Raw genomic sequence first — 15251 nt, 5'->3', positions numbered from 1 at the left:
AGTTCGGGTTTAGCAAGAGGAGGGAGGCATTCCCTTACGTATATTCCGTTACGCACCCCACCTCTACACGCATCGCGGAGCAAAGGTGCTGCTAAGCGCAACAGCGAAATAGTACGTGCTGAGACACATGCGTCCGCACCAGCCGCGAGCAGCATCAGCGGTGAAGATTTGGCATCCTGATGGTCAAAGGCGAGAAAAATGGGAGCCCACTTCGGAATGATAGAAGGGCGGGAAGAAAGGAGCGGAAGAAAGACCAGAAGAGAAGAGAGGGAGAGAAACGAAAGGGACGATTCCGCAGTTTTCCGGGAAGAAGAGGCTATGGGTTCCTCTCAGCCAGGCGAATGGGGAGAGGGTGAGAAGGACGTACAAGAGGCTCGGCGCCACGCATTTACGCGTCCTCACAAAGAGAAGCTGTTCTTTCGGTCCACGCAGGGAGATATGTCGCCGCGCAGCGGTGGACATAATGTCTGAATGGCGTGTCGTAAAAGCGGTCGTTGCGAAGCGCTTTTGGACATCCGCCATTGCTGCCGCAGCTCCCACAATGTATACCGGCACCAACGGTACAGCACGCGGGCGCACTCTCTCTCTCTCTCGCTTAAAGCTCACAACCGCAGCGGTGCTTGGGCCGGTGACGGAAAGGAGTGCAGGCTACACCGCTGTTTGACGGGATAACGTCGTTTTTTGAGAGCTACAAGCAGGCGATCGTTCCGGAGGAAGAAGCAGCGGGAAAGGGCTGGAGGCAAGCTCTTTCACGCGTCACACCAGGAGCGTTCTTTGCGTTATGGGCGTCCGAAACACACTGCCTGCCAGAACTTTCAGGAACTCGTTTTTTTTTTTTTTCTTATTTGTTTACGACGTAGAAATAGAAATAGTGCCTGCATAGGATGGAGGCGTTTTAGCTCCTCGTTCGCGTTGGGCGCTTGGCAGTGATGAACAAGCGCGAAATGGAGCGTCGTAAAATCACGGGACAGACATGCAGGGGTTGCATCGCAGTACCATCAAGCGCGTGAGATGATTGGCGTGATTCTTAGCGAGTGTTTCTCGTGTTGCTTGATATGTAATTGAATGATTGGGTTGGTTAATGGTGTTTATGTCTGAAGGAAACTCATTCTATGCGCCTTGTCGTAGAGGAGGGTTCCGGACAATTTAGACTGCGTGCCTGCCTTTACGTCTCCATCCGAAAGCGGCCGTTGCTGCCGGTATGTTAAACCATGTTAAAACATGTTAAAACCATGGAAACCATGTTAAAACATTGGCAGCCAGTTTAGAATTCTGGTAAATATGTTACTTGCCTAATACGAGAGTAAATCGCCGTCTAGTATGGAGGTAGCACAAATCGCGACAGTTGGCACACATCGAATGGCGGCAGCCTGATGGCTTATCTCGTTTTTCGTGTTTGCAGTACGTTTTCGTGTTGAAACCCGGGAAACGCATCAAGAACCTAGCCTAATGCGGTCGTCTTCAAGGAAACGACATTGCATTGGATCACAAATTATCTCAAGTCGCCATTTCAGTGCACGGCGATGTTGCGAGTCAAGAGTCGATCCTTTGCCAGAGACCGACTCAGATGATCCGGAAGTGCCGTTCCAGGCTGGAAAATGCCTTCTGCCGTGCTGTGCGCCAGCCTGCACGCTCATGAAAAATCGTCTCATTGCACCATGAGCAATCGCCAAACGCAGTGTCAAGTAAAAAAAAAAAAGTAAACGTAGAGATGCCTCGAATAAAATTAGGCCCTCGCCTCGGAGGCAACGCAAAACCAGAGAAGGACATGCGGCCAATCTTTTAAAAAGTACGCAGCGCTATAACTATAACTCGCTGAAACCAACTAAAGGCTGCTAAGTGTCGCTTGTGTAAACTGCAATGCGTTATACATATATATATATATATATATATATATATATATATATATATATATATATATATATATATATATATATATATATATATATATATATATATCATTAGGTAAGTAATTAGGGAACCATATAGATATAAATTCCAGTAACTTTATATCTAGAGGACCAATCATCACTCCAAAAATGGTAATCTTGGAACACAGCCTGCTTAAATGTTTGCCCCAGGGCATCATTTGCGCAGTGTAGAGTCTTATAATGGAAGATAGGGAGAGCAATAATAATAATAATAATAATAATAATAATAATAATAATAATAATAATAATAATAATAATAATAATAATAATAATAATAATAATAATAATAATAATAATAATAAAAGTAAGTGACAATGGTGCCACATACTCTCCATGTCCTGCCTCAAAGAACAAAACCCGCCTTTTTTCTGGGGTTCTTTCTTCGAAAGAGTATAATGGGTGCCCATTGGTGAGAGATATTCGCCAGCAGGTGGATACTAGATCATTTTCTTCTAATGCTTAAACAGAATTGCGGAAATGGTTTTTCAAGACAACGTACAACTTGTGAATAGACAATATTCAAAACTTCTAGATGGTCTGGCAACATCACAGTCATACTTTAGCCGCTGCGCTGCATGAACTGTTCCCTCTATGACTGCAGGTGATTTCGCGTCGTTTAGCAGGTGACAGCATACCTTTAAACCGTCCTCAGCTTCCCGTGAAGTTTGGCGCAAATGCAAGTACCAAAAATATTATCACTGCTGTTTAATTCGATATAATTAAAGGTCCATACACCAGAAAATCTATCTTCGGCATGTCGGCGTTTTCGGCGCTGGCATCGCCACTGCGAGAGAATGATCACGAGCATATACCTCTGGAAGTCGTTTGCTTGCAAATGGCATGACCAGGCACCGATTGGATGGCGGTTAGTGTGACGTTACAGTGCTACTCGACATGGCCTACATACTAGGGCAGCTCTTTTGAGATGGGAAGGAAAAAGCCGAATCCGGCCTTTCAGGACCATTGTAATTCGAGACATGCAACCCATATAGTCCGCGCAGGCACGTTCGTACAGCTTGATTTCTTTTAGGTTTGGCTTGTGGGGTTTAACGAACCAAAGCGACTCGCGCTATGAGAGACGTTGTAGTGGAGAGCTTTGAAATGTCGACCACCAGGGTAGGACCTTTTTAACGTGCACTGACATCGCATAGTACACGGGCGGATAGCTTTTAGCCGCCATCTAAAATCGGCCACCGCAGCCGGGTTCGAGCCCACGTCCTATGGTTGTACAGTCAAACGCTGTAACCACTGAGCCACCACGGCGGGTCGTACAGCTCATGACATAGACATAAAGCAGGGTTCCACACAGCCACTGAAGCACCACGGCGGGTCTCACTGCTCTTGACGTAGACATAACGCAGGGCTCAGCCACAACCACTGAGCCGCCACGGCTGGTCGTATACCTCATGACGTAGACATAAAGCAAGGCTAAGCCACAGCCACTGAGCCACGACTGGTCGTATACCTCATGATATAGACATAAAGCAGGGCTCAGCCACAGTCACTGGGCCACCACGGCTGGTCGTATACCTCATGACGTAGAAATCAAGCAGGGCTCAGCCACAACCACTGAGCCGCCACGGCTGGTCGTATACCTCATGACGTAGACATAAAGCAAGGCTAAGCCACAGCCACTGAGCCACGACTGGTCGTATACCTCATGATATAGACATAAAGCAGGGCTCAGCCACAGTCACTGGGCCACCGCGGCTGGTCGTATATCTCATGACGTAGATATAAAACAGGGCTCAGCCACAACCACTGAGCCACCACGGCTGGTCGTATACCTCATGACGTAGACATTAAGCAGGGCTGAGCCACAGCCACTGGGACACCGCGGCTGGTCGTATACCTCATGACATAGACATAAAGCAGGGCTCAGCCACAGCCACTCAGCCACCGTGGCTGGTCGTATACCTCATGACGTAGACATAAAGCAGGGCTCAGCCATAACCACTGAGCCACCGCGGCTGATCGTATACCTCAACGTAGACATTAAGCACGGTTCAGCCACAGCCACTGGGCCACCACGGCGGGTCGTACAGCTCATGATTTCGACATAAAGCAGGGCTTTGTATCTATGTCGGATGGTCTTTGCAATGCAGTGTTTTATGTGAACAAATATAAAATACCCCATAGGGACCAGTTAAGTGGCTAGTGAGTTAAGTAGCAAACTGCATGTACCATGTACGTGAAATAAATGAATCCGCAGATGGGAAACACTTTCGAGCCATATCCTTGAATGCGCAGCTGCAGTATCTTCCTAATTTGTATTTTTAGATGGACGAAATATGCACCTGGTATAGTGGTGACCGGTTACTGCATGCTTCTAACGCACACATGGCCCTGCTCGTATGAACTCCTGTGATGCTGGGAACATTCTTGCGAGTCAGCGTTATCGGTTGCATGAAATGCCGAAGTGTCATAGCTAGCTGCGTTATTCAACTATCCTTTAAACTATAATTCGGAATTCACATCCGCTTCTCAGCGCTACCGTTACGGAGCCCGGCATTGTTGCTGGTGTTGTTTTCTTGGTGTTAGCTCATATAAAGGTACATTTTAAACGAGGTTAAAGATGATTGCAACTCGATATGGCACTGTTAGCAGTCGATATTAAAAGAAAGTAAGCACATGTTGTGCAATGCCTTTCAAGAAAAAACGAAACGCACACTACAATTTGATTAGGTTGCCTACATATAATATAATGTTGCGACCGCCCCTGCTCAAAATGAAAATCGCACTTGACTAGCGAAAGCTCTTACACCACTTGCTACGTGGGCTGAATACTGTCACCGCACGCTTTTTAACGTGGCCGTTTTCATAAGAGCAAAAAAAGGTAGCCTCTCTGCTGTGTTTTGTTTCTTCTATTTTCCTTACTTTTTTGCATGCATGGGAACCAGATCCTGTCAAGGCCTCGCAGTGTGGCCAACAGTATGTAAAAAATAGATAAATAAATAGATAAATTAACTGGTTACATCACAAAGTTGAGCAGGCTTACATTGGCTTAAGTAGAACTTGTTGCTGGGCTAGTTGGTGTCTTGTCTCCTCTCTTGTGTTTGTCTCTTTGTTTGCGCTTACTTTCCCCGTATGTACGTTGGCTTTGTAGCGAAACAAGCTATTGCTGCTTTTCGCAGTGATAGCGAACTCAGAAGGCTTGAATTATTTTCGGCCCACTGTCATGCCTTGCAACAGTTTGAACGCGTTTCGACAACACAATAAAATAGCTACATTATTAGTATTTCTTTTTAAGACGCTTGCATGGTATGTACATCAATTACAAAATGTTTGAAAAAATACAACATTCACCCATCAGTTCTTGCAAATAGCGTTATTGGATCGCAAGAACACATAAGCGCATATAACATTCGGACAAGGTAAAACTTGAGGGAAAAACAGTCCGTGGCACAAGGCTACTATGTCATAAGTTTTCCTATAGCGCTAGCAATATTAACTAAACAGGAGAGAACTAAGCACTTATCTTCGCGAGGCTATCTAAGTTCCCTGTGGTGCATTCCGGCTTGATGAATTGAGATTTGTAGTTGAAGTGCATAAAGTGCACAATGGGCGTGATCGTTAGTTGATAAATGTAAGCTGTTCCTTCCGCTCAGACTGTATGCTCGAGCAGCACCGAGGCGCGCAAGTGAAAAAAAAAAAAAAAGAAATTCCTTATTTATTTAGTCCTTCAGGAACATGTCGATATATTAAATACAATCGAGCTATAATTATATATCGGTGGTCAAAAGAGGGGCAAAATTGGCTGTTGTGAGCTATAGCTAAAGTAAAAAAATAATGTTGAACACCTATTAGAGATAACGAACAATCCGGTTAATACAAACTTTTAACAAACAATACCTGTAAAGATTTGTGAAAACCCGCAGAGGAAGCGAAAGCTTAAGCGAGTCGTCGCGTTTGCATATAATACTTTGCATTGATGTTGTGGTTATAATAGGCTCGTGTATAGTAAAGAAAATAATAAGCGACAAGTTTAAGCCTTCCTGATTCCCCCTCCCATCGACTATTCTCGCAGTCCAAGGATGCGTAATCAAATCCCGGCAGCGGCGGGCGCTTTCGATTGAGACGAAGAGCAAGACCCCCGCGTGCTGAGCGATATCAGTGCATGTTAAAGAACCCGAGAGAGTCAACTTTTTCTGAACCCTCCACTACGACTTCTCCCAAAGCCTGAGTCATTTTGGGATGTTAAACCCCCTAAACTAACACAAACCTATTCTCGCATTGTTAATAGCCTAGCGCAACAGCACATCGGTGTTTCACTATTCACACGAATCGCAATACATTAACAAAGGCCAGGCAGCGGTTTCAGTTTCTTTACTGAGCCAAAGTAGCAGGCCTAGTCCTTCGAGCGCTAAGAAATGGGAAGGCGCATTTCTCATATCATTTACTGATGCATTGCTCCTTGAGACAATAGCTAAACACTTAGCTGTCTAGTCTTTACTAATTATTGACCTTGAAGACAAGGCCATGCCATTTTACCTCAGTTTCAGTGGACTCAGACCATTCCATGTTTTCTAAAAATAATAATAATTGATTCACGGCAAAGAAAAGGCACTGTGTTTGTCACACTTGTTTTCTGAGGACATTTGAACCTCGCCGTAAGGGAAGGAGAAAAGCTTAGAATTTTTTATCTTGAACACCGGATGATTGCTTGTACTTGTTCTCAGAAACACACAGAAAAAACAAACACAAATAAAGAAAACAGGGTTTTCACGTTGTTCAAACTGTGTAGATCGCACCGCAATGTAAAAAGACGACACAAACAATATACCTTCTGTTCTCCTCTGTGCGATGCAGTGAAGCCGGTCTCTGTGGAGATCAAGGGTCCCCGGGGCCCGCTGTCTGCTGAGCTGCCGGCGCAGGTGATCTGCCAGGTGAACGGCTCCAGGCCCGAGGCGCTGATCCGCTGGTTCTTGGGACCATACCAGCTGAACGACACCGAGACTCATGTCATCTCTCCCAACACCACGCTGGGCGTGCTCAACTTTGTGCCAGGAGACCGTGACCACGGCGCACGACTCCGTTGCCTCGCTTCCAATTCGGCGGTCGGCCCGCATGATGTGTCGGCGCCGCTAGAGGACTCCTGGACGCTCGACGTTCACTGTGAGCACCCTAACTGAGCATTGTTTTTCTCGGTACAGCAAACTTTCACTTTAGTTGACATGCTAGGCTACTACAATTACGTTTACGGATAATTCACATAAGGGAAGGGGAGATTTATTTATATTTATGATCTGCTAAATGTGGACACAGTAAAGGAAAAAAACGACACTATTTCTGCATTTTCTCGCTATCTATTCTCCTTAAATTTTTTCAGCATTGAGAAAGCACGTTTTCTGACGCTTCCATTATCTTACTTTTTTGTTTGACAGCCCAGTAATAATTTTTTTCTTCATTTCTCATTTTTACAGGAGTGTGGTGCCTGTAGATTACAATTTAGGAGACCAGCTTCTAATGCTGCTTTTCTATGCTTATGATCATGTATTACGTAAAGGAAAGGAAGGAAACACACAAAAAAAAAATATTCACCTCATTATCCTGTCCGGAAAGTGCAGTTTCCTGCCTTTTTCCAGCTTCCTCTTTTGAGAAACCGGCAAGCCAGTGTACGACCAGGAGCAAAGATTGAGCACCGTGAATACTTCAAGTAAAAAAAAAAAAAAAAAAAAAAAAAAAACAGAAAAAAAAACAGAAGGCGGAATCGAAAAACCACGGGAAGTGCCTGTCATGGTCATTCTCTCGCAATACAGGAAGAGCAGCTCTCTCAGACGACCTAACTACATCCTTAGTTTCCACCGCAATGGGCAACAATAAGGGAAAAACATGTTTCGCGTGGGAAATCGCACAGAAGGGACGAACAGCGTACTAGAAAATTTCAAGTCTTCCGCTTCATGCAGCGCAAAAAAAGAAAACAAAAAAAAATAATCAAGAACGACTCACATGCTGTGAAAGCAAAACGCAAGGAGGCACAAAAGGAGGGCCGCGTATCTCGACAGCCCTACTCTTAAGAATTGCGGATCGCCTTTGATGGACATCGATTTTCGGCAGAACTACAACTGCGTTTGTGCCGGTTGGAATCTGAGGCGAGTTAACTTGTCATCTACCAGCATGCAAGAGGGTGCATAAAACATATCCGCGTGCATGCTGGATATATTTTTCAGAGCTAGAGAAGCGGGATCCAACTGCGTCTCGCCCTATCGTACAATATATGCTCCCTGCTTTCGAGTCATGCCTTATGGAAAATGCAAACAAAAAAACAAACAAGCATATATGCATGCCTACGGACATAGCCTCACAGTTACACATTCAAGCATTACTTCTCCGGAATTTTTTTTCTTGCCTCTTCGCCAGCATTACTAGCGCTAAACTGGTAGACTGGCATGCGTCTAAACCTACACTAACCCTAGCCACAAAAAGCTGCACACAGTTCTACTGGAGCCGTACGCAGCATTAGGGTAATGCGAATGTCGGGACTATCGACTGCCTACATCAAGATATCATATGTTTCGTTTTCAAGAGGTTGCTGCGAACTAGAACGAGCATGAAAGGGAAACGTTTTAGTCAATAAACTACACAAGGTGCATGATAAATACCATTTTCACTGGCGCACAGAAAGGCCAAAGTATTTTGTACGTCCATCTGCATCGAGAGACGCTGCACACATCTTCAGGATGCCTGAAATGCGCAATTCGAAGTATGGCGCATAGAAGGCTGGTCATTAAACTTTTAAACCCGCGCTGCGCCGCCGGATCTGTTTGTTCGCCTAGTAAATAAGCTCGGATGCCCAGCCTATGCTCGAATCTTGCCGCTGAATAAATTATGAGAGCTGCAGTAACGTAGGCTTTCGCGGAATGCGCTTCGACAAGCGAGTCGTCAAACCATCGCTTGCCGAATAGCGCTTAAGCAGCACTCCCGGAAAGCTACTTGTAAAGGATTTTCGCGACTGTTTGCCGCTTAAAACTCTCACTAAGTCGAACCACGCATTGCGACGCCATTGGAGTATTTTGTGATTTTCTTCTGACGTCGACATCACGAGCAGCTTTAGTAGAGACAGCAGCCAGTGTGCACGCCTTGAAACGTTTCCACTTTGTATCATGCCGGCGGCCAAAGTCCTATATGTCCGATTCTCGTAAACTTGTTATCTCGAGGCTTAAGGAAAGCTTGACGATTTCACTTCGCTAAATCGGAGCGCATTCTTTCAAAACATAATTACTCCGTCTTAACCTCCTCTTGTTCTCGGCGTTCTTTTTTTTTTTTTTTTTTTTTTTAAACGCAGCACGAATAAAAAGTGTTTGCGTGATAAGACAGGCTATAGCTCTTAGTGATGCATCCCTAACTTATAAACGTGGATTCGCTCCCTCCCTTTGCGCTGGGGTGTTTTCTTATTTTAAGCGTTAGCGTGTGTAGGTTGTTCGACTGAAAAACGCCGCCGTCCCGTAGATGGCGGCCGGAAAAAATCCTCATTGTCCAACCGGTCAGAACTTCACAACCACATGGCCTGCGGTAACATCTAATACCCTGCATTAAAATGTAGCTAGCGACTCGGGGAAGGTCCAAATGCACACGAAATTCGCAAAGAGGTCTTTTTAATGGGGCTATTTCAGAAACTAAAAGTGATTAAATCAAACTTTTGTCAACGTCGGGTTCAAACCTTTCCGTACTATGGTAGCCTCTTTAATGTTTTATGAGGCAGGAACTAAATGAGCTTGCTATTTTGAAAGCATGTGACATAGTAACGTGTGTTAGGGATGTGTAGTATCGCTGCCAAATATTATTTGTGAAAAAATAGTAATAATTTAAACAATAAAATAAAACATTCTGGGAATAAAAAACCGACGTTATAGGCGGTATCATGCATACTCATAACGCAGAGATTAAGCGTATTCCTGATATGTAAAAATCCCATTTGATGGGAACTAGGTTTCGAACAGCTTCAATAACATCTATATTTTCCAACAACAAAAGTGGCACGCGTGATCCACGGCTTGCTTAATTTGTTCTTACGCACTTAAGGTCTTTGCATGGAAAAAAAGAAGCGAAATATCATAAAATTTGTTCAATCTCTTCGGTTTCTGGCATAGTCAATTCAAGCAGGCGATTGTTACGCTTTTCTCTGCTAACTAGGCCATCAGAACTAATAGCGTACCATTATTGAGTGGCACGCGTATTCACGATGTGTTTCCGTTGTCTTGCCTCAACGCAGACAAGCCAGTGGTGCAGCTGCGCCTGGGCAGTGGGCTGAGTCCGTCCAACATCCACGAGGGCATCGATATCTACTTTGAGTGCAGCGTTCGTTCCAATCCGCCGGTGAGCGAAGTCTCGTGGACTTTTGACGGCCGGGACCTGCACACGGACGGTGCCAGGGGCATCATCGTTAGCAACCAATCGCTGGCGCTGCGGTCGGTGAACCGCACCAACAGCGGCTTCTACGCCTGCCACGCCGCCAACTCCGAGGGCGAAGCGGAAAGCAACCGCTTGAGTCTCAAAGTCCTTCGTGAGTGGTGAAGTTTGTTTTTTTGCGCTCTCATGTTGGCTGCGCTTGGTTGTCACAGCCCTATTGTGACGATTCAGTTAGGCATTACCGCTGAAGCAGTGACTCTGTATTTAGGTAAAGGAGGTCTGAACACTTGAAAAGGATACGAGCGAAATTTGTTCCATGGGTATCGGTAAGTTTTAATCTCGTTAATAGAGCTCTTGAGCCAGTTTAACTTTATGAAGTGCACTCATTCACTGATAGCACATTGCGTTGTCTCTCTCTCTCTTTGATTTCTACAGAGGCAGATTTATTTCAAACCCCCAGAGGATGTCGGCTACGTCATCTCAGATGCATACTATGCAAAATGTTCCTTTGATAACGAGTCTTTGCACTCTTTCGCACCCCAAATAATGAAATAGTCCAATTATATTTCCCACCAAACACGTTAATTTTTTATGCCCCTGTAAAGGATACTCTGCTACACATAACCTAACAGTGCAACAAAGCCTTCTTGAATAAAAAGGAGATACTTGTGATCGGAAATATAAAAAAAAAAAAAAGAAACATAGAGCTGCTAATTTGACTGCACGATGCCTACATCTACGCACAGAAAAATTGTATATAATGCAGCATTCTAGCGCTTTTATTTTATCATAAATTTTAGATTGTCGTCCTAAATTTTCGATCCGCATAATTGGCTTACACTTGCAACAAGGGCGTCATAATGGTGGCACACGAGTTACTTCCGCAACATACAACGAAACAGTTGGCAATAAGCTAATTAAATTTGCATGCACACTTCATACGTAGTTGCAGTTCGGCTCCATGGCAACCGCTCTGGGTCAGTACGGGTACAATTCTGACGAAGTGACTCTGTAGGGGCAATAGTGAGGTCTGAGCACTTGAAAAGGCTGCAAAAAAAAAAATGGTTTTGCTTGATATTTATTAGAAAATATTAATGTCATCAATAAAGTTCTTGAACCAGTTAAAGTTCCTAAGCCAGTTTAATTGAGCGCAACGCTTTATGATACTCTGCTTGCTACTCATGCCGCAACTGCAACATCTCTTCATTTCGCCGCTCGACGGTGACGTGGAATGCAGATTCCCCGGTGTGCCATTCGGCCCATCGGCAGCACTCGCACTCGGTGTCCAAGCACGAGACGGTCGAGGTGCAATGCGACGTGGAGGCCGACCCGAGCAACGTGACCTTCTCGTGGACCTTCCACCAGGCGCACCGCAGCGCGCCGCTGACGCCCAACGCGAGCTTCTCCACACCCCCGGGAGCCCCGCTGCGCTCGGTGTTACGTTACACGCCGAGGTCGGATGCCGACTACGGGACGCTCTACTGCCGGGCCCGCAACGCTGTCGGCGACAGCCTCGAGCCATGCATATTTCAGATACACCCCGTCGGTAAGAACCCCTTTTCGTACTCACAGGCAGGCTGCGAGTGGTTTCCCTGTCGAGTCTTCTTTTTTTTAGTCAACAGATGCATTTTACGCTTGCCTCGGGGAGATTTTGTGCCTTCTGTTGTTTACGAGTGCAGATTTATTTACAGGCCTCGATGGTAGGGGAAATACGGGCCCAAACAAAGATAAGCACTCTTGGGATCTTCTTCCTCGCCGTCCACTAGCTTCACACAGCTGCCACTGAGTCATGTTAATTCACAATATACATTGAAATACCCTAACATAGCGCAATTACTCATATTACTCATATTACTCAATTTACTATACCAAGCAACCATATATCGGAGGACTATAAAGGAATGTAGTTTACAATTGCTGTCTTTTGAGACTTAAGTCAATATCAAGCAGACATGCACCTTAGATTAGTACAATATATATTACTTTGCCTCGCTACTATTTTACAATTTTAAAAGGCGACTAAGTGACATGTGTGACTAAAACATCAAGATGCAGGCCAATCGCAGACAGCCTGAGAAAATTTGCCTCCGCCCTGGATCCCTCCATACCCTGCACGCACCACGACGCATACATCCTCTTGTTGACTACAATGTAATCCACTATAAGGCTCGCAAAAAAAAAAAAAGAAAAAAAGAAAAAAAAAACACGCACAAGCGCACAAAACAGAAGCAAAGAAATAGCTGTGCTATGCACACAAGCTGCCGATCCGAGCATTGAGGATCCGACATTATATATCCCGGTCGAGACAAGATTAAAAAGTTGAGAGCAGCGTCTCGTCTGTTTAAAACCCGAAGTGCATCGCGCGCAGGTGGTGGAGTAAGGAACAAAGTATAAAACAAGACTGGGAAACTATTGCAAACGAAAGAATGAGGAAAAGATGCGAGTTTGTGGTGTAAAAGCAAGAAAAGGCTTTTGCGACAGGGTCGAAAACACTTTCTGATCACGCTACCAACGACCAGCGCGCTGTCTTGGCCCTGACCCCGCTTATAAAAAGGTGAGGGGAACGATGGGTGCTGGCGCGTTTACCCTCGCTCGACTTGTTCGATGAGCCTGAGGATTCGAACACGCAACCCTCGGTTGCGGCACGGCCCGCTGGCGCTTTACGACCAGCCCCAATGTTGCCCGTGCTCCGAGGTCCCTGGGTGACCCGGCTCCTCCGCCACGTTGCGCCCGGGTTGGCCGTGTTTCTTTACGATCAACCGATCGAACAGTGCTAAAGTGTTTCACCCAACAAGGAATCAGCCTCCTGCGCCTGAAGCAAAGCACAAAAATCACAAAATGAGTCGAGGTTTCGCAGCCTCCTGAGCTGAGAACCAGCTGCGGTGTTCGGAGACAAAGGCTGAGAGTAGGGTGTAAAAGGATGAGGAGGCGCTAGAAATGGCTGTCGTGACGTCGAGATTCATCGTTATTTGATGGCCTTGGTGTATCAGATTGAAGAAAGAAGGAAAGAGAAGCGAGCGTCTTAAGCAAGATGAAAGAACAGCGGGGTTCGTTTTACAGCCGGGCTTCATTGCGCAAGCTTCTTATTTTCCTTTCCATCCACTCTTGCTTCGCAGTGAAATCTGAGCAGACTAAGAGAATTTCATAAGGCAGTCAGGGACAAATCGGGCGAGTGTTTCTTTTTGATCCCGGTGTCTTCGTTGTGAGCTTTTCAGCGATAATTGGTTTTTGAACATGTTAAATTGCGGTGGGCGCTATATCGTGGTTAGGTGTCCCAGGGTTCCAATATTACGCTCAGTGAAGTGCGTCTTACAACCTAATGGTGAACCTAATATTTAAGCAAAAGATCTCTACCTTACTCGCGCAGCAAAACTTTTATTGCGATGGCGGAAGTTGGCCTTGAGTCCAAGGGAAAGACTCATATGATATCACGCTACGTAAACTCGTGTGGAGTGAAATGCGTGTGTGGCCATAACGGGCCACGGCCGCTTCTGACGGCAACTCATAAATCCCGAGATTGTATAGCATACGACATTAGGACCACGCCTCACTGTGTGAAGTATGTGCTCTATTTCGTTTGAGAAATAGAAAATGGTCGTCGCTGAAGAGCCTGTTTTATGGCTCGGTTGCACGAATCAAGGTCACGATCCTCCGGCGTACACAGCTGCTTTCGAATAACTGACATTTAGGAAGTTGGGAAGTCGTAAAGTCCGCTGCGCTTCCTGTGCATTTCTGCGCGCCAAACTCGGGGTAGCCCATTTCGCGAGTACATTAAGATAATGATAAGCGACAAAATATAGGTCACATATTTAAGTTGAAGCTGGTATTTTCAGTGGAACTGAATGAGCCAAGGAGAGCTGCTGTATGCACACAATGCGGTTTTGGAGTGCACACAAGACAGGAAAAGTAGCAAGCAATAGCAAATGAAATAGGAATGACCTGATTAAATTCTCAGTTCTGACGCGTGCTTCGAGGGAAACCATTCACAGTAAGCGGTAGTGTACAATAGAGTGGCGATCTTCGATAACGAGAAAGTTTGTCGACTAATTACGGAACCACAAATCTATATTTATAGTATGGAAGATGTAGACATATCGTTTCGTGTTTTTGAGTGTTCTCGAAAAGAAAGAGCAGTAGCGGCTGCTGATAATGACTGTCAGTTTCATGGCAGCGACTTCTCTTCCTTTTCTTTTCTTTAGACACTTGGACACTAGGTCTAGTAGGCGTGCATAGTTCTATACTTGAGTCGTATGGATTCAATTTTATGACGTTTAAGATAAACATTATTCACTTACCTGATAAAAATTATTTAGTGTCCTAAATAATTACCTTAGATGGATTTAAACATGACACCATTAAAAATACGTTTTTCCGCAAGTCTAACGCAGTTTCCATATCTACAGCGCGATAAACGGGACAAGAGAACACAATAACGACAAACACAGCGTTATTGCGTTCTCTTGTCCCGTTTATCGCGCTGTAGATATGGAACATTGTCACCAACTCGCCCAACAACTGACCTTGTCTAACGCAGTTTAAGATGCTCAAAATGGTCCTTATTATAGAGCCTTTTATCTGATGTGTCAGTAGCGTTTTTAAATGTACGTGAGTCGCATATTTTCATAAGAAAGCAAAGGAGAAAAAGGCGCATAGCTAACCGTACAAACAGAGACTTGTAGAATGGATCCACAAACAGCTGTTCCAGTCAGGTACGCTTATAATAGATCAAGATATTTGGCAGGCTTACGATGAGTGGCAGCGAATGATGCCCGCTGAAGAATAAATGGGAGAACTCTGGTTATTGCTGCTGCTGATTCTACTATTGAAGAAAGAAAGATAGTGTGAATACGCAACAGACGACACCTGTTACTATATCGTCGCAGTAAACAGCATTACACCGGACAATAGGCTCTGAGTGAGCAAACAGAGTGACCGGTAAGGAAAAATTCAGGGCCACTTTGACGATACAAA

General features: G+C 45.1%; 1 protein-coding gene across 1 annotated transcript in view; it reads left to right on the top strand.

The window, feature by feature from the left end:
* Positions 1-15251, top strand: part of LOC146198861 (synaptogenesis protein syg-2-like) — a 359012-nt gene that overhangs the window by 319143 nt on the left and 24618 nt on the right. The window contains exons 5-7 of the mRNA XM_084592669.1: positions 6741-7046; positions 10144-10434; positions 11518-11826. Of these exons, the coding sequence (XP_084448795.1) occupies positions 6741-7046; positions 10144-10434; positions 11518-11826 (906 nt within the window). The remainder of the gene's footprint in view (positions 1-6740; positions 7047-10143; positions 10435-11517; positions 11827-15251) is intronic.

This window comes from Amblyomma maculatum, chromosome 2 (assembly GCF_055883805.1).
Source record: "Amblyomma maculatum isolate TAMU_Amacu chromosome 2, ASM5588380v1, whole genome shotgun sequence".
Lineage (NCBI taxonomy): Eukaryota > Metazoa > Arthropoda > Arachnida > Ixodida > Ixodidae > Amblyomma > Amblyomma maculatum.
Note: the sequence above shows the minus strand (reverse complement) of the source record. Positions and strands in the feature narration are given on the sequence as shown.